Raw genomic sequence first — 26,973 nt, forward strand, 5'->3', positions numbered from 1 at the left:
CACATGAGCCCCAAGACAACAGGCTTGGGTGCAGTTCCTCACTTCCACGTTCCCACAGACGCCGCAGGACAAGCCTTTAGAAGGGCCTGCCCGCCGGGACAGGAGTGGGCAGGAACCGGCCCACTCCTTCACTGGGGACAGGCTGCAGTTGGCCAATGCTCCTGCTGCTCCCACCCTTCACCGTGGGGAGTTGGCAAGGGTGAAGCCAAATCTAGAATTCCAGAAGGGTGGAGGGCAGGGAGGGCAGAGGCTTCGCGTGATGCCAAAAGGAGACAGGGTGAGCAGCCGCCAGCAAGGGAGGGCGTCCAGGAGTGAAGCTCGTGGCAGTGCAGGAGGCGGAGGAGCCGGGGGACCGCACTTGCTCCTGAGGCCCGAGACAAGGGAGTGAACTGTCTCCCAAGGGCCAGTAGGGGACACGGAGAGGCCACCTCCTGTGGGCCCAGGGCTCCGTGCTCATTTAATGCTACAACTGGCTGTTAAAAAGCAGGTCAGTGGCTCAGTGAGTGGAATTGCCACCTGTACAGCCAACAGCCCACATGGCACCAGCTCAGACCAGTCGCAACACTGGTGATGTGCCTGGGAAAGCAGCAGAGGGTGGCCCAAGCACCAGGCGTCCACTCCCACGCGGGAGGCTCCGGGGTGGGCCAAGCGTCAGGCGCCCACTTGCACGCGGTAGGCTCCGGGGTGGCCTGGCCTAGCCCCGAACTTGAGACCATTTGAAGAATGGCCTGCAGAAAAACGGTACCTCCCCGTTCCACAACTCTACCTTTCAAATAAATAAGTCTCTATTTTGGGGGGATGAACACTTAGCCCAGCAGCTGACACGCACGTGGGATGCCCGCACTCCGCATCAGAACGCCCGGGTCTGAGCCTCCCTGCCAACAAGGGCTCAGAGAGGCAGCAGGAGCTGGCACACAAGGGCAAGCCCTCGCCACCCGTGGAGGAGCTCGGAGCACATCCAAGTCAGGAGATGAAAGATCTCTCTCTCAAATAAGTAAGTTCTAAAAGCTGTGAGAACAGAGGGCCAATTAGTCAGGCTGCTGAGGTCCCAGGCCCGACATCCCAGCGTCTGGCTCCGATTCCAGCTGCTCATCAGCTGCCCACCGGAGCAGAGCCAGGGCCGACATCGGTCCCTGCCCTCCATGGGAGCCCGGCATGGAGCTCCTGGCCCTGGCCTGGCACGGTCCCTGCTGTGGGCACTTGAGGAGTGACCCAGGCGCAAGCGATCTCTGCCTGCCCTGCTTTACTCAGATAGCCCCGGGAACCTGAGCAAAGCATTCTACCATTGTCGAGCACCTCCCCTTTGCCTAATCTCTGTGCCACTTCTTCAGGGAAGGGTGCCTGGGACAGCTGGCCTTGCTGGGCACCAAACCTCTCAGCACCTCAAGGGCCACTGGCAGCAGGCATAACCAGGCTCACAGGATAGAACCAGGTCAGTTGACTGACAGCCACTCCTCACTATACTGTGGGTGTGACATGATGTGCCTGCTGGGGGCCAGTAATGAACCCCAGGCCCCAGCAGGACACCTCCCCCAGTCATCCAGCAGCCGGCACGCCATGGCTGTTTGTTAGCGTTGCAGGTTACCTTAAGGAACCTGTCTACACTGTAGACGTTGGTGAGTCTGAAGCCCGGAGGACCGGAACCTCACACAGCATCTCGACGTCACAGCCATTTCTCAAATGTCCGTTGGCTTTCATCTTCTTTGAAAGGCAGACAGAGAGGTCTCCATTCGTTGGTTCATTCCTTCCAACGCTGCAGCAGCTGAGTCTGTCCTGCCCAACTCCCAGGGCAGTGCCACAGCCGGGCGGCGGGCCTCACCCGCGGCTGCCTCCCAGGGCTGCTTGGCAGGAGGCCGGAGTGCGAGGATGAGCAGCCAGGACGCAGGGGCCGGTGGGTGTCCGCCGCGCCCCAAGCACTCACTCCCCTGAGGCAGACCAACCCCGAGGCCTTCTGCTCCGGCACATGTCAGCTGGAGGGCTGGCCAAGGGCCTCCCCCAGGACTCGACACTCCTGACCCCACATCCACAAACCTTCCCCGCAAGGTCCAGACCCTCATCAGCCCAAACACCTGGCACCACGGCCCAGTATGTGAAGTGCCTCCACCGTGATGGTCCCCACCCGGGCCAAGAGGTGCTGGAGGGAAACCCAGCTGAGACGCCATGCAGACAGGAGGCCAGGCAGAGGTGAGCGAGGTCAGACCCCATTGTGAGGTCTGGATGGAATGTAGCTCTCAAGCTGAAGCCCGCCTCAGCTGGTCTCCCCCCGCCTCGAGCCCACCAGCAACCCCCCACCGGCCCAGCCCCCAGGACACGGCAGCCCCTGACTCCCAGGGTCAGGTGTCCCCTGTGGCCAGCTCCGGTGAGAGGAGGTTCACGTTCCGGGAGCCAGGGAAGAAACGCCACCTCGGCTTCTGGAAGGACTGAGACAGAGACCCCAAGGAGCCGCCCGGACGAGCAGGCCAGGACGCAGGAAGTCCACCCCGTGGAGGAGGGCACCCACGGCCAGCAGCCCCAGGCTGACCCTGGGCACAGGGGCCAGAGGAAGACAACCTGCAGTGGGGCACTGCCCTTGGCAGCCTCAGCATGAGCAAGAGGCGCATCTGGCAGGGTGTCAGGGCGGTGCAGCTCCCCCCGTCCCCGTCCCCGACCCACACCTGCCGTCCCTCTGTCCGCGCGCTGCTCACGCAGGATTCCGTTGAGTGCCAGTGCCAGGCCAGGTGGGCTGCGGAAAGCCGGAGCGCAGCAGCGAGCTCTGCCGGCCATGTCCCCCAGCTGTAGCCTGAGTTTGGCAGGGCAGAGGGCAGAGTAGGGCACAGCTCTGACCTCACAATACCCAAGTGCCGCTGGGCCAGCCTTGCAGACTCTGGCGCCCTCTTCCAGCCCGGGCAAGGCCCAGGGCCCTGGGCAGCCTGAGGTGCCCTCCGGAGGGCCGCACCCCTCCCGCTGGCCCGGGGCATGTCTCTACTCACCAATTACGAGGGGCTGCGCCATCAGATAGAGAGGCTTGTGCGAGAAAACGAGGAGCTCAAGAAGCTGGTGCGGCTGATCCGGGAGAACCACGAGCTCAGATCGGCTCTCAAGACCCAGGCTGGTGGCCTCGGCCTCAGCGGCTTCCCCAGCGGCCTCGGGGAGGTGGTGGCAGGCTCTGCGACCCGCCAGGGCAACAGTAAGAGCCGGGGGCCAGGAGGGCGGCAGAGGAGGGCAGCGGGGGCTAGGCGGGCAGAGAGCAACCCTCAGACCACTGGCCCCAGCAGGCAGGAGGAGGACAAGGCCCGGGGCCCTGCCCTCTGGAGCATTCCTGAGGGCAGCATCTGCTGCCCCAGCACCCCTAAAGTGAACTGCCAAGCAGCCCCCACCTGCCCCCGCTGCCCTGTCCCCATCCCCCACCCTCTGGGGGCGGGAGACCTGCAGGACCCAAGCTGGTGTTTCACCAGGCCAGGGCAGGTGCCGGCTGGACAGCCGCCCAGGCCAAGTGCTTGGCCCCAGCCTGGAGCAGCGACCAAGCTGAGGGTACTCGAGGCCAGGAAGCCGAGGGACGTGGGCGGGCAGTGGGCAGTGTGGTGACAGCCCAAGGAGGACTTCTCACAGCGGCAGGCCCCAGTGGGGTCCCAACGGGCACAGGGCCAACAGCAGGTGACAGATGAAATGCTGGTGACTGTTCCCTCTACCCCCTCCCCACGGCACCTTCCTTCTCGCCCATGGTGTCCTGAGCCTGCCCAGCCCCCGGGGACCCGCCCTGCCACAAGCCCGGCTTCACCCACCAAGCAGGAGGCCGCCCTGCTCCCGAGGGCACATCACTGCTGCCTTCCCTCCCACATCTGCCCATGGCACACGTCCAGCGTACCACTCAAGGTGTCTCGGAGGCACCAGCAGGCCCTGCCATCACACCCAGCTCCGCAGCATCTTAAACGCTGTGCCAGTAGCGCCATGCTCAGGGCAGCGGGCTAGGCAAGCCCCCTTTCCAATTCCATGCAGGGGTCTCAGGCCCCTTCAGCCTGCCCAGCTTCCTGCAGCATCAGGCTGAGGGGAGCCCACACAGCTGGGCAGGGCGCACCCCCGGATGGTCCCTTGCCGGCAGTCTGGCCTCCAGGCCTCAGGAGAAGCCCGTTGACTGTGGCTCAAGGACCGGCTGTGTGTGCGAGCGCTGGGGCACGGGGGCGAATGGCACACACCAGAGGCTGAGGTCTGTGTGGTGGCTTTGCGCACGAGGCAGCCGCAGCGGGTCAGCAGGGGCGGGGCCCACGGCAGCAGCTCCTCACAGCAAGAGTGCCGTCTGGGTCCAGCATGAACTCCAGGGAGAGCAGGTCAAGTCCGCCAGGGTCCCCAGCATCCGTGGGAGACAATGAAGGGACAGCAGGTGGAGAGGCCTCCACTCCTGCTAGACACTGGCAAAGCCATCTGCTTGGACACAAGGGCTGAGGGGGGTGCAGCCCCCGGCTCCCTGGGGCGGCCCACTGCGCAGGCCGGGCCCTGCAGCCGCCTCGCCGCCCACCTCGCCACCCGCCTCGGCCCCCTCCTCGCCAGGCCTGCTTGTCCTACTGCTCCTGGAACCAGGCTCCTTCGTGGGTCAGGCCAGGAGTTAGGGCTGTGCCGCAGCAGAAGGTGGGGGCAGGAGGTGCTGGCTGAGGAGTTCAAAGTCAAGTCCCCAAGGGCAAACAAAGAGGCCGACTCTGCCAAGGGCGGCAGGGGACGTGTAGCTTGGGGGCATGCAGACGCATTGGGCCCCTCTGGCACAGGCCTAGGAGCAGCCAGGAAGAGCGTGGGCGCAGGAGGAAAGAGGGGGGCCTCCCCAAGCCAGCACATCCAACCGCAGACCTCCAGGGAGGCCTCGAGTCTAAACTCCCGAGTGACCTTCCAGGTTTTCTCGAAGGTTGGCTATCAGGGTAAGACGCAGGAGGCCGACCAAGTGAGTGGAAATGCTGGCTTCTTCACGCCGGACCTGTGGTCAGGGCCCCCAACTGTGCACCTGCAGGTGGACCTGGGAGAGGGCGGGGTGGAGAGGCGGGGGCTAGGGGCTGTGGTGTTTGTACATGCCATCCATGTGGAGTCTGTGAACACCCAGGAGGCGGTCGGGGCTGGAGCCGGGGGACAGCAGGGACAGGGAGAAGCTGGCCGGGGAGCCGTCAGAGCAGCAGGGCAAGGTGGAGACACAGGCCCTCAGCCAGGCAAGCCCCCAACATGCCCGTGGCCTGGACCAGAGCGGCTCAGCCCGAGGCGGGCACAGGGAGAAGCAGCCGAGAAGAGAGGAGGGTTTCAGAGGTCCCCGGTGAGGGGCCAGGCAGGAGCTGGAGCCAGCTGTAGGGACAGGAACCAGGACAGGGACAGGGCCTGGCTGGTGCCCTGAGGACACGGCCGCATGTCTTCCACTGTCCCTGGAGGCAGGAGCAGAGCAAGTGAGAGGGACCCAGGGACCTCTATTCTAGAAATGTCCTCTGAGCTGGGAGCCACGCAGCAGCGGCCCACGTGGGAAGTCAGCCCCTGTAATCCAGCCTCTACAGCAGCATTGGGGATGGGAGAGGCAGAGCCGCCCCAAGCGGCCCCTCAGGAGACACCCACGGGAGCCCAGGGCCACATCCGGGGCGCTGGAGCCTGTGGGTGCGGGCCGCCCCCTTGGGTCCTCAGAACCCCCCCACCGTCCCCCTGAGGGGACACCCCCTTCCCCCTAGGGCCCCCTCCCGCCTCAGGGCCCCCCTCTCCTGCCTCAGGACCTGCCCTCAGGACACCCCCTTCTCCCAGGACCCCCCTCCTGCCTCAGGACCCCCTGCTCCTTAGACTGGTCCTCTGTCAGGACCACCCCCCTTTTCCCCTTAAGGCCCCCTTCCTCATACTTCGAGACCCTCCCCTCCCGTTGGACATGTGGACATCCTGCCTGCCCCCTAACTCTTCCCTGTCCCCACAAACACCCCACTCCCACTGGAAGCTTCTGCCTGAGGAAGCCCAGCCCTTCCAGGCCCGTGTGGAGAGCCTTGGCCTCCAGGTGTGGCCCCCGCGCCAGGACCCTCGGTCAGCTGTGTCTGTCCTCGGAGGACAGAGGGCAAGGCCGGCCATTGGCTCAGGGCTCTAGAGGGGCGTCGCCAGTGGTGGGCCTGGGCGGGAAGTCGGATGCCGGGGGCACAACAACTATGTTTCCAGGGAAAGCAGGTTGTCCAAGGGAGCAAACCCAGAAAGTGGCCCTTCCCGAGGCCCTGGTCTTGGCTGAGCTCACAGACTCAAGTCCCCTTAGGAACAATGTGCAGAAGGCAGCCCCTGGGGTCCACGCGGTAGCCTAGTGGCTAAAGTCCTCACCTTGCATCTGCCGGGATCACGTATGGGCACTGGTTTGTGTCCTGGCCACCCACCTTGCCATCCAGCTCCCTACTTGTGGCCTGGGAAAGCTGTCAAGGACGGCCCAAAGCCCTAGTAGCCTGCACCCGTGTGAGCGACCCAGAGGAGGCTCCTGGATCCTGGCTTCAGATCTGCTCAGCTCCGGCCGTTGCAGCCACTTGGCGAGTGAGCCAGCAGATGGAGGATCTTTCTCTCTGTCTCTCCTGAGACAGATCTTTCCAATAATAAGATAAATCTAAAAAAAAAAAACCAAAAGGCCATCACCACGCATGTTGCTGTCCATACAATGAGCACCCCAACAGACCCCAAACTCCAATTGGACCCACGGCTGCACCCACGGCCCCTAACCCCTATCCCTGCAGTAGCCGCCAGGGCTCCGGCGCCTGAGGGGTGTCGGGTCTTCACGCTGAGGGACAGTTCCTCGCCGGGCGCTCCTGCCAGCCACAGGGGAGGGTTCTGGTTGTGTCACGGCCACCTGTGGGGATGACCCAACGCCCCTTGGGGCTTCCTGACCATAAAGGAAAAAGGCTTTTCCCATTTTTCAACCGGGCTCTTTGTCTGTGTAGGACTTGGGTCTTTTACACTTGCTGAGGTCTGGGTGACGTGCCATGTCTCTCGTGCCTAGGCTGTGCATCTGCCACAGCCACGGCCGTGCCGATCCTCCACGATTTCGTCTCCATGTCACGCGTGTGTGCAGTGTGGCCGGAGTCTCTGACCTCACTCCCGTGGCCGTGGACATCCAGCCGGCCGCACACCCCCGCCTGGCACCCTAGGTCACAATTAGTGGGTCATGGACGTGTGGTTTTGCTCTGGGCACCAGTTCTGCCCACTCTGCGAATGCAGGCACGCAGCGCAGGGACCGTGTGCCGGCGGGCAGTGGGACGTGCAGGCGAGCCCCTGCCTTCCTCTCCCGGGTGAGCACTGGCTGTTCGGGACCCACAGCACCCCGTGTACGGCAGCCGTCTCTCCCATCCGCCTCAAGCTCTTCCCACGAGGCCTGATTTTGTGTGTCTCTTGCTGAATCCTAAGCAGTTATGCTTTTTGATGTGGTCATAGTTTGAGCTCTTGTTTTAATTTTTGCTTGCAAGGGTGTGAAAGTACGTGGCCATCCCACGTGGCTGCCTCCACAGCTCGTTTACCAGGCCACTCTGTAAACACTGACACAGCAGCTGGGCACTGTCAGGGGACCCAGGTCCCTCTCCCGTGTGGGGACACAAGGCTGGGCCCTACTGTCAGTGGCTGGGCAGGGTAGCATGCCAGCAGAGAACACGCCCCGGGCGAAGCCTCGGCTGCCCAGAAGGCGGCCAGGGGACCAGCAGCTCCTGCAGGAGGCCAACAGACAGGACGTGCACCCCAAATCGACGCAGGCCCTGACAGGCAGGGGCCACTCGCCCCAGGACCCCACCCCACCCCCAGGAGCGAGCACAGCGAGGCTCCCCAGGGCAGCAAGGTGAGAGGGTGCTGGGGTTGCTTGAACCCCTCACTCTGGATCGGGGTGTGGGCCTTCCCAGCGGCAGCTCAGCCCACTGCGCCACCCTGCCCCCTTTGCCTCTGGCCAGTCGCCCTCAGGCAAGCACCAGCACACAGTGGTGTGGTCACGTCTCCTGGACCTGTGGATGCCAGGGGCAGCCTCACCCGGGGTCTCACCCCCGCCCCACCTCACAGGGACAGTGGCCCATAGCCGCCTTCTCTCCTGCCATCTGCTGCCCAGAGGGTCCCGACTCTTCGGAGCAAGCCACAGCAGACTTACTATGTGGTCTGGGAGACCATCAGGTGGCCAGTGAATGTGGGGCACCACCCCGCATGGGGCCTCTCGTATTGGGTTCAGGGAGGTGCACCAAGGGTGAGGGTACTGCCTGGATCTCCACCGAAACACTGTCCCTACACATCATGCTGCCAGATCGTGGGGCTGCCCTGCGCCGAGCTGTGAGCTAGGTCAGGCGGCTGTGGTTCCGACCACACAGACTCAGTCCCGGGACTCTCCCTGTGACCCGCCAAGTAACTCCCACGCCCTCACACAGCTGTCTTCCCACACCCGCGTTTCTGGCTCAGGGCAGCCAGGGGCACAGGCACTGGGCTGTGGGTGGCTCAGCCTGGTACAGCCATTATGCCCCACCCCAGGCCCCACTGCTCTGGGACCTCTGGAGATCAGGCAGGCCAGGGAGAGGCTGGGGCAGCTGGGGCAGCTGAGGCAGCTGGGTTGGGCCCACCGGCTGGGGCAGGGCTGGGCTGGTGCTCCTGGTCAGGCTCACCTGGGGCCTTCTCTGTTGCCCCTCAGATGTCTTCCTGCCCACGGCCACAGCGACAGCCAAGGAACCCACGCTGGAGGAGATGGGAATCACGCCCCTGGCGCCGCTGGCCGACATGCTGGGAAGCCCACAGCCTGGAATGAGCCCCCTGGGCACCCTGCTGCCCAGCCCCACCCCAGCAATGCAGAGCAGCCCCATCTCTGGCCTCCTGAGTGGGCCACTGCCCCGCCACCTGCCCAGCCACCTAGCGCCCTCGAGCACTTTGTCCAACTCCCTGGGCCTGCCTCCCCCTGGCCACCTGGCAGGGTCGGTGGCCATGCCCTCCATGGGCACGCTGACCGGCTCTTTGGGCATGCTCTCCACTGGCTCGCTGACTCCCAGCAGCCCCCTGGCTGGCCCACTGGCCGTGTCGCAGAGTAGCCCTCTGATGGCCCCCATGGGGAGCCCCGTGGCGCTCTCGTTCAGCAGCCCCCTGCTCAGCTCCACAGCTGCCCCCATAGGTGTCCCTCAGAACCTTCTGGCCAGCCCCATGGGCAACCTGGTGCTATCGGAGGCCCCCAGGGTGCAGGTGGCGGAACCCCTGCACTCCTCGGGGCCCCAGGCCTTGGCCACCCCTGCGCCCGCGCCCAAAGGTAACGCAGGGGGCCGGGAGGGGGCGGGGGACATGGAGGGGGCCCGGCGCCGGCTGTGCTCGCCGCTGTCATCCTCACCCCTCCTCCCCAGAGCACGCACGGATGTCCCAGGATCCAGAGCCCCCCGGCGTGACGTTCGCGGATGCTCCCCTCCAGACCTCCACCCCCGCAGGCGCCACGGCCTTTGCACATGGCACCTCAGACCGGGCCCAGCCCGGGGCCCCCCAAGCACAGGGGGTCCCCGCCGCCTCTGCCCCGCAGTCCACCCCGGGCTACGGCTCCACTACCGCCGCGCCCGCGCCCTCCCAGCCCCCCAGCCACGTGCAGGCCTCTGCCGGCCCCCACTCAACCCCGCGCAACTCGCAGCCCTCCCCACCGCGCACCGTGTCCTCCCCGGCCTCAGTCAGCGACACCCGGGGCTCGCGCCCCTTGGAGGCGGCCCGCAAGAGTGTCCTGGAGCTGGATCGGAAGATGACCCACCGCAAGAGCAGCAAGTTCCCAGAGAGCTCCCGAGACGCGCCCCGAGGTCAGTGCCGCGGGGGAGGGGAGGGACGGCTGGCCCTGGCGGCTGGCCGGGGCGGCTGCCAGGCCCCTGCTACCCCCTGCTCCGGCCTCTGCAGAGTCCAAGCAGCTGGCCTGGGAGAGGCTGGTGGGCGAGATCGCCTTCCAGCTGGACCGTAGGATCCTGTCCAGCATCTTCCCGGAGCGTGTGCGCCTCTACGGCTTCACCGTGTCCAACATCCCGGAGAAGATCATCCAGGTGCGGGGCTGCCGACGCTGCCAGGGGCCTGGGACCCCTCCCACACACTGGGGGAACCCTCCCACACACCTCCAGGGGCTGCGGCGGGACCCCCCACACACACCTCCAGGGGCTGCGGTGGGACCCCTCCCACACGCCTGGGGGGGCTGGGGTGGAGACTCCCTACACACACCTCCAGGGGGCTGCTCTGAGGACCCTTGCGCACATCTCCAGCTTGGAGGGGTTGGGGGTCCCGGGCATCAGGCGCGGAAGGCCTCCAAGCCCGGCCCCACAGCCTCTCTGCAAGCAGACAGCGGGAGCAGGGGCAGGCACCGCAGGCCTTGGAAGAGTGGTTCTCTCAGTCTGGGTCAGCCTGCCCAGCCCGGCCTCCCCTGTGGGGACCCCGGGTACCTGGGGAGAGTGAGGTCACCGCCCAGAGCCTCTGGCTGGCAGGGGTGGGGTGGGCAGCCTTAGGCACGCATAGGCGACCTTGGCAGCCACTGGACATGCAGCAGCGTGCTCCAGGGGCCACTGTGGGACTGCTGTGGGGCAGGCCACGTGGCAGGAGTGAGACCATGGGTGTCCCTGCCTGCAGCCAGCACTGCGCGGGGTCCTTGGTTGTCCCTCCTCGGGGTTGGCACCTGTGGAGGGCATGCCTCTGTGAGGTCAGCTGTCATGGTGTGAGGCTAAACCTCACTGAACAGGCTTCTCATTTTATTGAACGATTTATATATTTCTTTGAAAGGCAGAGAGAGAGACATCCCAAAGCCCCGCACCAGAGCCGGACCAGGGCAAGGCCAGCAGTGCAGAGCCCCACCCTCGTCTCCCACGTGGGTGGCAGGAGCCCAGGACTGGGGTGCTGCTGAGCGGGAAGCTGGCTGGGAAGGGCTGTGGCTGCCCCGGTCCTCCACACCAGCCTTCCCAGCACTGTCCTTCCGCACGTCCACAGGGCTCTGCCTTCTTGCAAGGGCTCAGTTGGCGAGTTCCTTAGCTCAACTCCGCCACAGTGCTGGCCAGGTTGTTTTTAACTGGGGCCAGTGCCACGGCACAGCAGGTAGAGCTGCTCCACCAGCACACTCTGTGATTGCCGGCCCAGTCCCGACTGCTCCAAAGAGGGTGTGAAGCCGAGAGTAACACAGCGGGGCTTGAGGCAATGGGGTGCAGCACCCACGAAGCCCCTACAGTGCAGGCATCCCACATGGAAACACTGCTCCCAGTCCCGGCTGCTCCACTCCCATCCAGCTCCCTGCTCATGCACTCGGGGACACAGTGGAAGGATGGAACCCAAGCAAAAAGCCTGGACCCTGTGTGGGAGACCTGGATGGAGTGTTGGGGTGATGATGATGGGTGTGGGGGCCCTGGAATGTGAGGGATGGAAGTTGACCCCATGCCTTGTCCTAACTCACCACACACACACACGCCTTCTGTTTACATCCACCTTGGGGCAGCGACAAGGCCCTCCCTGGGCCTGGTACTGACCACACACGTGCTGCTCTGAGGTGGTTTTGTTCAACCCTTACACCTGCCAGGCCATGAGAGAAGCATGCCCACCCTGGGCAGAGGGGGTCCCCTGGGAGTCTCAGCTCGCTGGGCTCACTGCCCCAGAGCCCCGGGCAGCCGCCGCCACTGCCCATCTGACGGCCAAACGCCCTGCCCGCAGGCCTCACTGAACCCCAGTGACCACAAGCTGGACGAGGAGTTGTGCCAGACGCTCACACAGCGCTACGTGAGCATCATGAACCGGCTGCAGAGCCTGGGCTACAATGGGCGGGTGCACCCGGCGCTCACGGAGCAGCTGGTCAATGCCTACGGCATCCTGCGGGAGCGGCCCGAGCTGGCTGCCTCCGAGGGGGGCTCCTACACCGTGGACTTCCTGCAGCGGGTGCTGGTGGAGACAGTGCACCCCAGCATGCTCACCGACGCTCTGCTGCTGCTGTCCTGCCTCAACCAGCTGGCACACGACGACGGCAAGCCCATGTTCATCTGGTGACGCAGCAGCCCCTCCCCAGGCAGGACCATTAAAGCCCCCCAGACACCAAGCCACCAGGCTCCTGCTCTGCTAGGTGGGCTTGCCCCGCAGGCCACCCCTTCGGCACCCCAGACATGGGCTGAAGGCACCGATTGGAAGACCCCCCAGTCTCCCCCAGCTTGGCCACCAGGAAAGCAACGGAGGCCCCTGAAGTTTGGAGACAGGCACAAACCAGAGGGAGGGTGGTGGGCACATGTGCAGCGGAGGGCAGGGCTGCAGGGCGGTCAGGGCTAGGGCCCCTGGCCCACAGGCCGACAAGCAGAGGAAGGAGGAGCCTCTCTGGGGTCCGGTGCAGATGCGTCAGCAGCCAACAAGGCGCCCAGGCCCGCACTGGCTGTGAGAGGCTCCTGGTCCCTCCGTCATTCCCAAGCTCCAGCAGAGGGCAGGGGCGTCCAGTCGGACCGCTGGGCCGTTTGTCCCCTGGGCACTCTGCGACACATAGCAGGCAGGCCGGTAGAGGCAAGTGTCAGCCCCAACCCAAGCCACCCAGGGCCATTTCGGGCTCCCACACCGGTTGCGGATGCGCCATCAGAAAGGCGGGGCGCAAGCCGTAGCTCCTGTGCCCAGGAGTTCGGACCCTGTTAGCGCCGAGGGAGCTGGCTTCCGGCCGGCTCGCGAGCAAGCCGCGGCCTTAACGGTCCCGCCCCACGACTGAGTTCCTTGGGGTAGGACCTCAAGGCCGCACCTCCGCGGCCGCCCTTTGGGGTTCTCTGCGGGGCGCTAGGCGGGAGGCTGGACGGTGCCCCTGCGTTGTCTTTGAACTCAGACGCCTGGCACCCTGGGGCTACGCAGGCTGGGAAGAGCTGGCGGGTCCCCTGGTGCGGCTCTCCGACCTATTCCCGCTGATCCACCAGGACGCTGCGCGCACGGTTCTTGCCGCGGGGGTGGGGTGCTGGGGGCCGGCTTGGCTCCTCCGTGAGCGAGGCTCGAGGCGGGGTCCCTTTCTCTCTCTTTGGCTCTCCACAGCGGGCGCCCCTCTGCCCTGCGCAGGGCGCGCATCGCCCTACCGACCCTCTCGCCCATCGCCGCCCCTCGCGGACGCACCGACAACTCCACGCGCGGTTACAGTTCCTGGGGCCTTGCGGCAAAGGAGGCCTGCGTTCGCACCATGCAATCCCTACCCGACTGGCCCCCGGCCCCTGACGCCCTGCGGCCCTCGCCCTTCCCGCACCCGGCGCTGCATGCCCTGCACAGTCTGTCCCGTGTGCTGCTCTTCCCGACCTACTGGGCCCTGGACCAGCTGCTGGGCTGCTGCGCTCCCAGGGTGCGCCCCCCGAGGCTGGCGTGGCTGCGCACCGCGGCGGTTGGCTGCGTGGCTCTAGCGCTGCTGCTGCTGCTGGCGCTGTCACTGCCTCTGGCACTCCCAGGCCTGCTACTCTGGCTGCCTCTGCAGGCCACGCGCCGCCCCTTCTGCTACCAGCCCCCTCCGCAGTCCTGGGTGCCACCCCTGCCCTGGTGCCCTCCCGCCGAGGGCACGCGCTGCTTTGTCTTCCTAACTGCTAACCTGTGCCTGCTCCCCGACGGGCTGGCGCGCTTCAGCAACTTGCCACACAGCCAGCGGCGCGCGGAGGCCATCCGCACTGCGCTCCTGGCCGGCCTGCAGTCCTCCTCCGAGGACAGCCACTGCAAGCAGCGGCAGCCAGGGGCGCCCTGCGGGGTGCTCCTGCCTGTGTTGCCTGCAGGTCCGGACTTCGTGTGCTTGCAGGAGGTGTTTGACGTACGCGCCGGTTGGCGCCTGGTGCACTGCCTGGCGCGCAGTCTGGGCCCGGTGCTGTATGACGTGGGCACACTAGGCCTGCAACGAGGCCCCTACCTCAAGCTGCTGGGCAGTGGGCTGCTGCTGGCCTCGCGCTACCCGCTGTCGCGTGCCTCCTTCTGCTGCTTCCCCAAAGCATGGCGGGAAGACTCCCTAGCCTCCAAGGGATTGCTCTCGGCCCAGGTACTGACCCCAGAGAGCCCCGGCCCAAGGAGCAGGGGGTGCCTGCTTGGCTGAGACCTGCCAGTCGAGCTGGAACCCAGCGTCCCTGGTGTTGCAGGCGCAGCTGGGAGTACTGGACGGGCGCCATGTTGTCGGCTTCGTGCACTGCACACATCTGCATGCGCCTACGGGTAAGTCGCGCGTGGGTCGTCGGGCGCCTGCTCGGCTGCCGCACACCACCCAGAGTTCATAGAGAGCAAGAGTGGGGTGAGGGGTTCATTCAGGACGCACCCCGCAGAGGACGGGCACCTACGCTGTGAACAGCTGACGCTGCTGCTGGACTGGGCTGCGCAGTTCGAAGCCGAGAGCCGCCCCCACGACGAGACTGTGGCCTTCAGTGTGCTGCTGGGCGACCTCAACTTCGACAATGTGTCCCAAGGTCAGGTGCAGCTGCAGGCCAGCTGGGGCGGGAGCCGAAGGCGCTGCCCCACCCACCTGACGCCCCGTCTCTCTCCACCCGCAGACCACGCACAAGAACAGGAGCACCAGGTCTTCCGTTGCTTCCGGGACCCGTGCCGCCTGGGCACACGCCAGGAGCAGCCCTGGGCCCTGGGTATCGCACCCAAGTGCAGGTAGCATGGGGTGGCAGGGCACACCAGACCTCCTAACACCGCCCTCCTGGCCTCCACAGGGACCCTACTGAGCACCAGCACGCTGCACCACTCGACGGCCAACTCACCTGCAAGGTTGTGCAGGTGAGCAGCCGCCTAGGCCAGGCTCCCCTGGCTCGCCGTCCCCAGACACAGGGCCTGGAGCCCTGCCCTGGTGACCCGCCCCTCCCCCAGGGCCCTGAAGCAGGAGAAAGGCCGGCTGCTCTACCTGGAGGGCCCTCCCAACGGAGGCGCCCGGCCCAGCCCCTGGCAAGGCCGGCGGCTGGACTACATCACCTACCGGCCACAGTCCGAGGGCCCGCTGAGCCCAGTAAGTGCCAGGGAACTCGGGAGCAGACGGGCAGGGGACGACCCTGCGGCCTGAGTCCCGTCTGCCCACCCGCAGGAGGTGGAGCAGGTGAGCTTCAGCACAGCACTGGCCGGCCTCACCGACCACCTGGCCGTCGGCCTGCAGCTGCGGGTGTCTGCGCTCTCCTGACCATCCACAACAGACACACGGGGACAAGCCGCGGAGGCCCGCAGGTGTTTTATTGCCCTTCACACGGCCTCCTGCGCCCGGCGGTACTCGTAGACGCTGCCACGCTCGTGGAAGGTCGTGGGCTGTGGAGGCGAGCCTGGCGGGGCTGCGGGGTCCTCCGGGTCTCCGTAGCCCCCGCCGCCCGGCGTGTGCAGGCAGAACACGTCCTGCGGAGGGGTGCAGGCTCAGCAGGGGCGGGAAGGGAGGTCGGACGTCTCCCTCCGCTTGGCTACTTTCCAGGACCCCAATTAAACTTGGTTTCTGATTGCCTCCGCGCCCGCCTCCGCCGGAAGCAGGGCACACGGCCACAGCGCTTACCCCCGGGTACACGGCGACCGACGTCTTCCCACCCAGGTTCACGGTGCGGCCGTCCTTGCGGATCAGCAGGTTGAGGCCCCGGGCGCCAGGCTTGCCCCCTGCAGCAGAGGTGAGGCACAGGGCGTCCAGGGAGGCCCGGGCACCACAGAAGAGGGGTCCCCAGGGGCAGTCGAGGGTGGGGCGCACCGTGGAGGCCGTAGGGCTGGAAGGCACGACGCTCGCTCAGCACCGACAGCAGGGCCTCTTCGCGGAAGAGCAGCTCGCGAACCACACCGTCCCCGCCGCGGAAGCGGCCTCGGCCCCCAGAGCCAGGTCTCAGCTCGAAGCGGCGCAGGATGACGGGGTACCTGTGCGTGGCGGCAGGGCGCTCAGCGTGCACGAGGGGGGGAGGGTCTGTGCGTGGCAGGGTGCCAGCGCGCACGGGGGGGGGGTGTCTGTGCGTGGCAGGGCGCTCAGTGCGCACGGGGGTGGGGGTCTGTGCGTGGCAGGGTGCTCAGCGCGCACGGGGGTGGTCTGTGCGTGGCAGGGCGCTCAGTGCGCACGGGGGTGGTCTGTGCGTGGCAAGGCGCTCAGTGCGCACGGGGGGTGGTCTGTGCGTGGCAGGGTGCTCAGCGCGCACGGGGGAGGGTCCTGTGCATGGCAGGGTGCTCAGCGCGCACGGGGGGGGGGGGGGGGTCCTGTGCGTGGCAGGGTGCTCAGCGCGCACGGCGGGGAGAGGGCCTGTGCGTGGCAGGGCGCCAGCGAGCACGGGGGTCTGTGCGTGGCAGGGCGCTCAGTGCACACGGGGGGTGGTCTGTGCGTGGCAGGGTGCTCAGCGTGCACAGGGAACCATGCTGCAGGCTCCCGCTCCACCCTGGCCCCCCCGCCAGCCGCTCACCGCCGCTCCAGGATCTCGGGGTCCGTGATGCGTGTGTTGGTCATGTGGCTGTGCACGCCACTGCGTCCGTGCCAGCCGGGGCCCGCGCCCGCTCCGCCCGCCACAGTCTCGTAGTAGCCCATGCGAGCGTTGCCCAGCGTCACGTTGTTCATGCAGCCCTGGCGGGGCAAGCGCAGGGCGATCGGCGACCCCTTCCCGCCCAGCCCTGCGCGCTCTCCCACCCCCCAATCCCCGCAGCCGCGCCACAGCGCCCTCCGCACCTGCGATGCAGCGCAAGCCCCGAAGGCTCCCAGGATGACGTCCACTACTCGCTGGGAAGTCAGCACATTGCCGCCCACCACTGCCGCCTCGGGGGACGGGTCCAGGATGGAGCCCGCGGGGATGACGACACGGACGGGCGCCAGGCAGCCCTGTGCAGGGGACCGGGCAATGCTCAGGGTCAGGGCGCCCCGAGAGCGCCGGGAGAGGCGGGCGCGCGCGTACCTGGTTGAGCGGGATGTCGCTGCCCACGAGGCAGCGCAAGCAGTAGATGAGCGCGGACAGCGTGATGGCCCGCGGCGCGTTCAGGTTGCCGAACACCTCGGGCCCGGTGCTGCTGAAGTCGAACACGGCGCTCCCCTGCGCGGCACAAGGCGGGGCACCCAGTCAGCAGGCGGCCGGCCCTCCCCACCGCAGCCGCCCGTGCCCTCGCGGCCCACCTGGCTCAGGTTGACCTGCACGCGCAGGCGGATGGGGGAGCCATCGTCCATGTGGTCCTCTGCAGACACCTCCAGGGGCAGGCCCTGGGCCTGCCGGGCCGAGCCGAAGGCGCGCAGCATGTCACGCACTGCCAGTTCGGCGTTGGCCTGCGGGGAGAAGGCCTGGGCTGCAGCTGGCGCCCAGGACCGGCCACCCAGCGCCCACGCCCAGGCCCCAGCGCACCTGAATGTGGCCCATGTAGGCCTGCACCACATCCAGGCCGTACTGGCCGATGAGCTCGCCCACCAGCTGGATGCCCTTCTGGTTGGCGGCCACCTGTGCCCGGAGGTCCGACAGGTTGTCGTGCAGGTTCCTGGTCCCGCTGCAGCCCGAGATCTTGCCCGGTGCCCGCAGAGCCTCGGTCACAGCTGCAGTGAGAGGGTACCCCGCTCAGCCCTTTGAGCCCCGGGACTCCCCCATGGCCCCGGCTGGCTGCTCCGGGCAGGATGCAGGGAGACCCCAAGCTCACTGCCCTGCAGGAGTCCCCATGCTCAGCCAGCCTGGCCTCTGTCTGCCAGGCCAGGCTTGCCGCAGTGTCCTCACGCCGCAGCCCGGGCTCTGCTCCCTTCACTCGCAACCCAGGCCTCCCCATCCCCACATGCACACGTCCCCCTGCCAGCTTTGCCCCAGTGCATACACCACTGGGTGGCCCGGGCTGAAGCCGGCAAAGGCCCTGACCAGTAGGAGCCACAAAGGCCTCAGGTGGCTGCCACCTGACCCCTGGGTGTCCTGGCCACCCATCCACTGCCTCCCCGCCTGCAGCTCACCCTCCTCCTGGAAGACGCCACCCTGGACCAGCTTGAAGGACAGGAAGACAGCCCCCTCCTGCTGCAGGGAGGTGGAGTGCGGTGGCATGGAGCCCGGGGTGATGCCCCCGATGTCAGCGTGGTGTCCACGGCTGGCGACATAGAACACAGGCCGCGTCTGGCCTGGCCAGAACACCTGCGGGTGCAAGGGCACCAGTCACCCCACAGGCTCTCCCGGCAGGTCCAGCTGGCCTGGCAGGGGGGCAGGCACCACTCACCGGGGTGATGACCGTGAGGTCCGGCAGATGGCTACCGCCTGCGCTTGGGTGGTTGCTCAGAAGCACGTCCCCGGGGTGCAGGTCTGCCCCCAAGTGCTGGATCTGAAACCGGGCACAGGGAGGGGGCTGGAGGGACCGCGGGGGGTGGGGCGGGCATGGCCGCATGCAGGGAGGGCGTGGCCTTGAGGGAGGGCGTGGCCCGTGTGCACGGGGAGGCAGGGCCAGGAGGGCGTGGCCTGTGTGCGTTGGGGTGTGGTCAGAAGGGAGGGCGTGACGTGTGTGGGCGGGGCCTTGTGCAGGGGTAGGGCGTGGCAAGGAGGGAGGGGCAGGGTCTGTGTGCATGGGGAGGGCGTGGCCTTGCTGGCCGGGGCGTGGCTGGGAAGGCGCACCTGGAACTGCACTGTCTCCTGCATGGCGCCCAGGTGCACAGGGATGTGGGGGGCATTGGAGACCAGCCCCCCGTCCGGCCCAAAGAGGGCGCAGGAGAAGTCCAGCCTTTCCTTGATGTTGGTGGAGATGGCTGTGCGTTGCAGGATGCGCCCCATCTGCTCTGGGGGGGCACAGAGGGACCCGGTGCCCGCCAGCTCCACCCACCACGTGGCCAGAGGGCTTCAGGCCTGGCAGGGGGCACACGAGCACAGACCTGCCTCCCCACCCTGTCCCCGCCTGGCACACCGGCATCCGGCTCTTGGGCATGAAAAGGGTTCTTGGGCCCGGCCAGAACCTGGGCCTGGACAGAGTCCCACGGCTCCCAGTGAGAAAGAGTCCCACGGATCCCAGTGAGAAGTGCCAGTCCCCGCCCGCCGCAGGGCCCGAGCCAGGGCCACAGGCAGTCGGGACTCACCAGCAATGCTCATGAAGCGGTGGGAGAAGATGGATAGCTGGATGGGGTCCAGCTGGGTGCCCACCGTGCTTGGTGCCTCGGCCCCCACCGAGATGCGGATGTCCCCTTGCTCGGTCACCTCAGCCTGGCAGCCTGGCTCCACCAGGATGGTGCTGGGGACAGCAGCACCAAGGGGTCGTGTGGGGCCAAGGAACACACCGAAGCCCCCAGAGCCCTCTGCCCCGAGCCAAGAGCCCCAGCAGGACAGCGGCCAGGCCCCAGCCCACCTGTTGCTGTCGATAATGAGGCACGGCCCCTGCAGCTTGTGCCCGTAGCCCAGCTCTCCCAGCAGGTACACGGGGGTCTCCTGGTAGCCCCCCTCGAAATAGCACTGGGTCATCTGCAGAAGACGTAGTCAGCGGAGGCTCCCGCTCAGCACACTCAGCTGGGGTTGAGGTCCCTATGTCTCAGGGCCACCAACCTTGTCCACTCGGGGCGGCCCGGTCTGGGCTTTGGGGACATCCTCAAGGCGAAGACCACTGCAGCCAGTGCCCCTCACCCGCACATCGTCCACCAGCACCAGCCGCTCGGGGATGATAAAGCCAAACTCCCTCATGTACCTGCCCGGTGGGGTGGGGGGCAGCTGTGGGCGGGCAGGGCAAACCACCCCCAAGGAGCGAGGGGGCAGCTGTGGGCGGGCAGGGCAAACCACCCCCAGGGAGCGAGGGGGCAGCTGTGGGCAGCGCAGGCCACCCCACATGCCACATGGACAGGGCACTCCTGTACCTCTCCACAAAGGCTGCCCCGAAGTCGCCGGCGCGGGGAGAATGGGCAGTGGCTGGGTGCTGGTGGGCGGTCACCATCAGGGCACAGTCAGTGCCATGATAGCGCAAGTGCAGGAATCCCTCCGTCCTGATCTGGGACCTGGGCAGGACAGGGCAGGAAGGGTGTTGGCATGGAGTACACGCAGTCCACTGGACACAGGACAGGAGGAGAGCTGGCCAGGCAGCCCACCTGGGGAAGCCCTGGGCTTGCAGAGCATCCACACACTGCCCCTCCAGCTGGCTCAGCCGCTGGTCAAGCTGCGCGAAGCTGTCCGGCGTGTAGGGCAGGGAGCAGGGCTCCTGGGCCTCATGAACAACATCAGCCAGGGCCAGCCCCATCGCCGACAGCAGCCCGCTGTGCCTGCAGAGAGAGGGGGCACGTGGGGACCTGGGCACAGGGCTGGGGGCACATGGGCACGGGGCCATGTGGGGGTACATGGGCACAGGACCGGGGGGAGTGTGTGGGCACAGGACCAGGAGGGGTGCATGGGCACAGGGCCAGGGTGGGGGCAGGCTGTCCCTGACCTCCCACTGTTGCCTACCTGTGAATATGCACAGTGTCCATGCCCAAGGCCCGGGCGATGGCGCAGGCGTGCTGTCCTCCAGCTCCCCCAAAGCAAGCCAGCACATGGGCCGAGGGGTCGTGGCCTCGCGCCTACAGAGCCGGGCAGGATCAGTGGTCTCTCCCGCTCCAGCCAGGCCAGCCACTGGCTTCTGCACACCCCCGCCCCCTAGGTAGGCTGGCCCGGCAGGCACAGGCTCACCTGCGTGAGTGCACGAATGGGCCGGCACATGGCCTCGTTGGCCACACGCACGAACCCCATGGCCACCTCCTCCAGGCTCAGCGGTGTGGCCGGGCAGGGCCCTTGGGTGAGGAAGCTGTTGACCTCGGCGGCCACGGCGGCCAGGGCCTTGCGGGAGGCCTCGGGCGACAGGGGCTGGTCCTCTCCCGGGCCGAAGATACAGGGGAAGGAGGCAGGCAGCAGGCGCCCCAGCACCAAGTTGGCATCTGTCAGTGTCACGGGGCCCCCTGGGAGTGGACACAGTGTGTGGGGTGCCAGGTGGAAGGCGGGGTGTGTGGCACAGCCAGGACAGGGGTGGTGCCAGCTCTTACCTTTGCGGTAGCAGGCAGGGCCCGGGTGGGCGCCCGCGGACTCGGGCCCCACGACAAAGAGGCCAGACCTTAAGAGAAGGACTGGTGTTGGAGGTGACAGATCGGGGGCAGGCAGGGAGCCCGGGAGCACCCGGGAGCCCAGGAGCACCAGGGAGCCCAGGAGCACCAGCCCAGGAGCACCCGGGAGCCCAGGAGCACCAGCCCAGGAGCACCAGGGAGCCCAGGAGCACCCGGGAGCCCAGGAGCACCAGGGAGCCCAGGAGCACCCGGGAGCCCAGGAGCACCTGGGAGCTGACCTGAAGAAGAGGCGCGAGCCCCCACCAGCCGCCACTGTGTTGATGTCCAGCTGGGGCGCCTGAAGGGTGACTCCCGCGACGCTCGCCTCAAACACGTGCTCAAACTCCCCGGCGTAGCGGCTCACGTCCGTGGATGTGCCTGTGGCGGGGACAGGCACGGGTGCTGGAGCAGCCCCGAGGATGCCCCTGCCCGCCCACTCACCCAGCCATCTCTGGGGGCGCCTCAGGCATCCGTACCTCCCATGTCGAAGCCGATGACTGGCTGGCCACCCTCCAGCTGGTAGGTAGTGGCTGCATAGCCAACTACACCGCCAGCAGGGCCAGACAGCACGGCCCGGGAGCCGCTAAAGGCATCCATGGTTGCCAGGCCGCCATCGGAGCGCATGAACAGCACCTGCACGTCCTGCAGGTGGGCAGCGGGCAGGTGGATGCCAGGCAGGGGTGGGGGTGGGGGAGAGGATAGGGGCGGCCATGAGCGCCTGACAGGTGCTTGAGGCAAGGGGGACTGGAAGCCCCAGGGACCTCACCTTCAGCTGGCCCTGGAACCCACGGCGGAAGCCCTGCACATAGCGCTGAATGGCAGGCGTGAGGTAGGCGTCGGCGCAGGCCGTGTGCCCACGGGGCACAATGCGCACCATGGGCATGGTCTCCGAGGAGAGAGACACGTGCAGGAAGCCCAGCTCCCGGGCCAGCATGCCCACCTGCTGCTCGTGCTGGGCCCACCTAGGGCGAGAACCTGGGTGTGTGGGGGGCTGTGCCTATCCCTGGGTCCATGCACCCTCCACCGGCCCACAAGGCCCCGCTCACGTGTAGGAGTGCATGAGCACCACGGCCAGGCTGCGGATGCCACGAGACAGGAGCCCCTCCAGCTTCCCACGCAGCGCCCCCACGTCCACCGGCTGCTGCACCTCCAGCAGGTCTCCTGTGCGGCCTGCAGGAGACCCACGCCACCAGTCCAGGTCTCTGCCCATCTGCCACGCACCCACGCGAGCACTCGACCCGTGCACACACCTTTCACAGGTGTCCCAGTGCCTGGCTCTCCGCGGTACAGCACCAAACGCTCATCCACCTCCACCACCTCCTCGTACAACACCTCGGGCATGGGCACGGCCTGGGGGCAGGCAGGGGCTCAGGGAGGGCCCAGCCAGGTACAACACCTCGGGCATGGGCACTGCCTGGGGACAGGCAGGGGCAGAGGGAGGGCCCAGCCAGGGGCTCAGGGAGGGTCCAGCCAGGTACAACACCTCAGGCATGGGCACTGCCTGGGGGCAGGCAGGGGCTCAGGGAGGGTCCAGCCAGGTACAACACCTCGGGCATGGGCACTGCCTGGGGGCAGGCAGGGGCTCAGGGAGGGTCCAGCCAGGTACAACACCTCGGGCATGGACACGGCCTGGGGACAGGCAGGGGATCAGGGAGGGCCCAGCCAGGTACAACACCTCAGGCATGGGCACTGCCTGGGGGCAGGCAGGGGCTCAGGGAGGGTCCAGCCAGGTACAACACCTTAGGCTTGGGCACTGCCTGGGGGCAGGCAGGGGCTCAGGGAGGGTCCAGCCAGTCCAAGGTCCAGGACAGTCACCCCGGGGATGGCTCTGCCTCTAGACACCTGAACACAACCAACAACCTGCCCCCACAAGCCAAAGCCTCCTCCCAGGAACCCGGGACAGCAGGTGGTAGCAGGCAGGACCCCTCAAGGACTGGGGGGCACGGAGGAAGGGTCCCCAAGGAGCTGGGAGTCAGCACCCCGAAGGGGACTCACCAGATCAAAGAGTTTCACGCGGGCTTGGGTGCCAATGTGCAGCAGGTCCTTGAAGCCGCGGGTCACCAGCAGGGCTACCCGCTCCCCACGCCGTTCCAGCAGTGCGTTGGTGGCCACTGTGGTCCCCATGCGGATGCTGGCGATGTGACTGGTGTCCAGTGGCCGGTCCCGGGGCAGCAGCGTACCGCTCTCCTGCAGACTGCTGGGTCAGTGCAAGGCCTGTGGCCGGCCAGGGCCCCCCACCCCAGCCCTCAGGCTCTGCGGCCCCACCTGCTCCAGGATACGACGGATGCCCTCGGTGGGTGCATCTGCATAGTTAGCTGGGTCTTCTGACAGCAGCTTCAGGACCCGCACGTGCCCACCAGGGCACTGAGCAAAGACGTCGGTAAAGGTCCCTCCCCGGTCGATGGCAAAATGAAAGCGGCCTTCAGGGGCGCCCATGGTGGAGGCGCTGGAGTCCGGCAGTGGTTCTTCAGCTGGTAGCCCTGGGTGAACTGGACAGAGTGGTTGGGTGGGTGCGTGCACGCACAGGCCTGAAGGCCCTCCTCTGCTGTAGCCCTGGGCTGGGCAGGGATGAGAAACGGGAGGGAACCCGGGAGGGCAGCTGGGACTGGACAGAAGGGCGCCCAGTGCCCTGCTGAGGGCAGGAGCCAGGATCCTCTGCCCAGTAGGTCGGAGTTCTCTTGGCACCAAACAGCACGGGATAAGCCAGGGCAGGTGAGGAGACCCCACTGCCCACCTTGCTCGCTCTTTCCTGATGGCCCAGGCCTAGTGGGGCACTGGGACGAGGCGGGCCGGAGGCCTGGAGGTGGTGAGGAGCTGGTCCAGGCGGCAGTAGGGAAGAGGCGGCCGAGAGGAGAGAGCCCAGAGCGCTACCCACCTGCCTGCTCCGCTCCGGGTGGCTCACTGGCCCGGGCTGCGCTCCCGGTCGGCCCGACCCTCGCCTGCGTCCACCCCGGGGAGGGGCCTGTGGGGCCCGCCTCCATGACGCCGGGCCGGGCGCGCCCCACCCCCGCGGCTGCGTCGGGCCGGCCAGTTCCTGGGCGGGCCCGGTGCGGGGAGGTCACCTTGGCTCTGCGGGCCGCCGGGGCCCCCGCACGGGCGATCGCGCTGCAGATGGCCTGAGCTCCAGAGAGAGGCCCAGGCGCGCGGGGCGGCCGAGGGCGCAAGGGCGGCGCTCGGGCCGCGTGCGCGCTGGAGAAGGCCCCTTGCTGCAACCCGATGGTCGCCCCTCACCGCATGCAGACGGGGCTGACGCCCCCACCCATTCCTGTGCCCTGCACAACTCAGCCGTGGAGGAGGACGTGCCCGTAGGGCTTCAGCCGCTGAAAGCCGGGATCCTCCCCCACCTGGCTCCCGGCTGACCCCTGCCCTGGACACACACCAGGCCACCCAGCCCGCAGTTGGAAACTTGACCTAGGAGGTCTCAGCTCATCCTGAAGGCTTGGGGAGGTGGGCGGCTGGTGCACTGGCCAGTGGCCCCCGGGAGGAACTGCAGCCGCCCCTGGAATGAGTTCTGCTGGCCCTGGAAGTCGGCCAGGCCTAGGAGGCTGAGGGCATGTGGGAGGCAGGCTCCTCCACGGGGCTCCGCGTCCAGCTCCCCAGCAGCCAGGGACCTTCCTCCACGGGGCATGCCACAGTGCTTTCCCCAGGCCTTTGGACTCCCTGCCGCTGTCCCCACCGCCCCTGGCCAGCCAGGAACCTGACCACCACAGCATAGCTCAGGGTTAGGAACCCCACTCCTGCCTGCCCTGAACTGCTTCTGGAGGGGCAGCACTGGTGAGCGACTACGGCCCCACTGCCCGTGGGCCTCAGGGTCCCACTTACACCCCAGCACCCTGGCTGACTCATACCTCTCCCACCCAAACCCAACACTCCTTCCTGCCTCAGCCCCGCCCAAGTGCCCCCCTGCTGCCCACAGGCATCTTCAGCTGGCCAGCTCACCAGCCCAGGCTGGCAGGGACCTGCCCCCAGCGGCCCACTGCCCCCCTCAGCCCCTGACCCGCGACACCCAGAGCCCCACCCCCTTGTCAGTCCTGGAGGCCTCCCCCCCACACCACCAGCCACTCTACCTGCAGTCCGGAACACTCTGCTCACAACCCTCCTGGCTCACCTCGGTCAGCATCCTTGAACTTGATGGTCCTGCGGCGGGGTGCCCGGGGGCTGACGGCCACCTCGGCCAGGAAGTCGGGGCCACAGAAGCCCAGGCTGCCGCGGCTGTGCAGAGCCAGTTTCAGCTCGTGGTTCTCCTGGAGGAGCTGCACCAGCCTGCGCAGCTCCGCATTCTCCTGCGCCAGCCGCTGGCTCTCCTGCCGCAGGCCCTCATAGCTGTTCAGGAGGGACATGCCCGGGGGCCGGGCGGCGGGGCGGCAGCTGGCAGAGCCATGGCTGCGAGGGACCCAGACTCAGTCATTGTGAGGTCAGGGCCGTCCCAGCCCCTACGCATCAGCCACATTCCGAGGCTCAACATGGGGCGGGGGGGGGGGGGCGCCCGGTGTCCCGCTGCCTGCAGTGGGCCTCGCCTGTTCCCCTCAGCAGGAGTTGGGCCTGAGAGTCACATGGGCAGCCATCACTCACACCTGGCCAGTGCCAGCCTAGACCAGGTGCCTGCAGGGACAGGGAGATGGAACCCCTACTGGGCAGCCCAATGGCCACATGCCTGATCCTCCCGCCCCTCATGCCAGGCTGTGGATCGAGGTATCTGGAGTGATGTCCATGCAATCACAGTGGGGAGGGGGACAGGAACTGGGCAGTGGTGACCAGGTCAGGGTCAGGGTAGTGCCCGGTAGAGCTGTAGGGGCAACAGGATCCTGATGGAGCCCCAGCCCAGCAGGCTGGAGTGGAGGTGGGTGGCACCCTAGCTCTGGTCACACGGGGACCCCAAGGTCACCAACTGGGTTCCAAAGGCGTAAGGGGTCAGGGGCTCCACCTGGGAGGCTCCCAGGGTGATGCAGGATGCCCACAGAGGGAGGCAGGGAATACCGACAAAGAAGGACCTTTCCACCTGCGACGCCATGTCCAGTCCTGGACACTGTGCCTGCTGCCCGCTGTCCAGCCCTAGCACTGTGCCTGCCACCTCCTGTCCAGCCCTGGACACTGTGCCTGCTGCCCCCTGTCCAGCCCCGGGACACTGTGCCTGCTGCCCCCTGCCCAGCTCCGGACACTGTGGCTGCTGCCCCCTGTCCAGCCCCGGGACACTGTGCCTGCTGCCCCCTGTCCAGCCCCGGGACACTGTGCCTGCCGTGCCTGTCCAGCCCGAGCTGAAAGAGTTGGTTGTAAAGGTGACTGTGTTCCTGGAGTCTGGAATCTCCAAAGAGACACCTGTATCCTGTTACGAGCAAAGCTCCTGTTTCCTGAAGGACCAGGAGGCAGGCAGGAGCCAGGGAGAACCTTGGAGTTTTTGGATTTAGGGAGACAGCTGCCTCCAAGGCCTGCTGGCTCATTACTGTCTGATTGAAGTGGTATGATCAGGACCCCAGGCCTGTACACTGTAAATTCCTGTCCATGCTTCCTGTTTTGTGTCACTGTTAGCCCCTAATCATATACTTGCTCACTGTCACGTGGCTTTTGATTCTCTCACTATAAAAAATAATCCCTGTAAACATAAGGACTTTATGTTCATAGTTCATCAGCCCTACAGCCACTGCAGTCAGACTCAAATGCTTCCCGAGAAATACTTTCAGAAATGGAGCCTTCTTCTTCAAGGCCATATCAGTCAGCAGGTGAAAGGGTGTTGTACCCAGATTGTGCGATCCCCAGAAAATCAGGAGTCAGAAGTTGATGCAAACGCATAAAAGCAGTTTGTTCAGACTAGGCTGCCAGCCGCCGGCCCGCAGGGCTCGGGGGAGGGGTGGCTGCAGCAGGAGCAGCAGGGCAGAACAAAGCACAGGGTTCATTTCAGGCCAATTCCATATACTCATGATTGGTCACTTTAACCTTTTTTAGAGATTTTTTTTTTTTTTTTATTGCAAAGTCAGATATACAGAGAGGAGGAGAGACAGAGAGGAAGATCTTCCATCCGATGTTTCACTCCTCAAGTGACCACAACGGCCGGTGCTGCGCCAATCCGAAGCCAGGAGCCAGAACCTCCTCCAGGTCTCCCACGCGGGTGTAGGCTCCCAAGA

At 66.6% G+C, this 26,973-nt stretch overlaps 3 protein-coding genes across 5 annotated transcripts; 2 read left to right on the forward strand and 1 right to left on the reverse strand.

The window, feature by feature from the left end:
* Nucleotides 1–2,825: 2,825 nt before the first annotated feature.
* On the forward strand, nt 2,826–11,983 carry SPATC1 (spermatogenesis and centriole associated 1). Its single transcript, XM_058659438.1, has 5 exons — nt 2,826–3,166; nt 8,603–9,205; nt 9,297–9,731; nt 9,826–9,965; nt 11,605–11,983. Exons 1-5 carry the CDS (start codon nt 2,956–2,958, stop codon nt 11,932–11,934), a joined length of 1,719 nt encoding a protein of 572 aa, XP_058515421.1. The 5' UTR covers nt 2,826–2,955; the 3' UTR covers nt 11,935–11,983.
* A 987-nt stretch (nt 11,984–12,970) lies between these two features.
* On the forward strand, nt 12,971–15,085 carry LOC101524076 (sphingomyelin phosphodiesterase 5). The gene is made up of 7 exons (XM_004580880.2): nt 12,971–13,912; nt 14,010–14,082; nt 14,190–14,330; nt 14,415–14,504; nt 14,583–14,646; nt 14,737–14,872; nt 14,948–15,085. The coding sequence occupies exons 1-7, from the start codon at nt 13,082–13,084 to the stop codon at nt 15,038–15,040; spliced, it is 1,428 nt and encodes a 475-aa protein (XP_004580937.2). The 5' UTR covers nt 12,971–13,081; the 3' UTR covers nt 15,041–15,085.
* On the reverse strand, nt 15,069–25,248 carry OPLAH (5-oxoprolinase, ATP-hydrolysing). Of its 3 annotated transcripts, none has more exons than XM_058659440.1 (27): nt 24,963–25,248; nt 23,120–23,343; nt 22,850–23,041; nt 22,105–22,204; nt 21,901–22,024; nt 21,621–21,816; nt 21,331–21,496; nt 21,094–21,232; nt 20,798–20,865; nt 20,448–20,713; nt 20,226–20,338; nt 19,874–20,044; nt 19,646–19,783; nt 19,341–19,479; nt 19,147–19,259; nt 18,881–19,032; nt 18,426–18,586; nt 18,037–18,138; nt 17,780–17,954; nt 17,196–17,380; nt 16,973–17,119; nt 16,758–16,892; nt 16,535–16,684; nt 16,275–16,432; nt 15,584–15,744; nt 15,398–15,495; nt 15,069–15,246 (listed from the first exon to the last, which is right to left on the reverse strand). In XM_058659440.1, the coding sequence occupies exons 1-27, from the start codon at nt 25,192–25,194 to the stop codon at nt 15,100–15,102; spliced, it is 4,152 nt and encodes a 1,383-aa protein (XP_058515423.1). In that variant the 5' UTR covers nt 25,195–25,248; the 3' UTR covers nt 15,069–15,099. The 3 variants fall into 3 exon arrangements, with proteins under 3 accessions (XP_058515423.1, XP_058515424.1, XP_058515425.1); XM_058659441.1 differs by lacking the exon at nt 24,963–25,248 and adding an exon at nt 23,730–23,833; XM_058659442.1 differs by lacking the exon at nt 24,963–25,248 and adding an exon at nt 23,589–23,710.
* Between the last annotated feature and the right edge of the window lie 1,725 nt (nt 25,249–26,973).

This window comes from Ochotona princeps, unplaced genomic scaffold (assembly GCF_030435755.1).
Source record: "Ochotona princeps isolate mOchPri1 unplaced genomic scaffold, mOchPri1.hap1 HAP1_SCAFFOLD_121, whole genome shotgun sequence".
NCBI classification, from domain to species: domain Eukaryota; kingdom Metazoa; phylum Chordata; class Mammalia; order Lagomorpha; family Ochotonidae; genus Ochotona; species Ochotona princeps.

Coding starts and splice junctions, on each gene's coding strand:
- SPATC1 (XM_058659438.1), top strand. CDS start 2,956: ATGTCTCTACTCACCAATTACGAGGGGCTGCGCCATCAGATAGAGAGG. Junction 3,167..8,602: donor TGCGACCCGCCAGGGCAACA/GTAAGAGCCGGG, acceptor GTTGCCCCTCAG/ATGTCTTCCTGCCCACGGCC. Junction 9,732..9,825: donor CTCCCGAGACGCGCCCCGAG/GTCAGTGCCGCG, acceptor CGGCCTCTGCAG/AGTCCAAGCAGCTGGCCTGG.
- LOC101524076 (XM_004580880.2), top strand. CDS start 13,082: ATGCAATCCCTACCCGACTGGCCCCCGGCCCCTGACGCCCTGCGGCCC. Junction 14,083..14,189: donor ACATCTGCATGCGCCTACGG/GTAAGTCGCGCG, acceptor CGCACCCCGCAG/AGGACGGGCACCTACGCTGT. Junction 14,505..14,582: donor GGAGCAGCCCTGGGCCCTGG/GTATCGCACCCA, acceptor TGGCCTCCACAG/GGACCCTACTGAGCACCAGC.
- OPLAH (XM_058659440.1), bottom strand. CDS start 25,194: ATGTCCCTCCTGAACAGCTATGAGGGCCTGCGGCAGGAGAGCCAGCGG. Junction 21,497..21,620: donor GGTTCCAGGGCCAGCTGAAG/GTGAGGTCCCTG, acceptor GCCCACCTGCAG/GACGTGCAGGTGCTGTTCAT. Junction 17,120..17,195: donor CCTACATGGGCCACATTCAG/GTGCGCTGGGGC, acceptor TTCTCCCCGCAG/GCCAACGCCGAACTGGCAGT.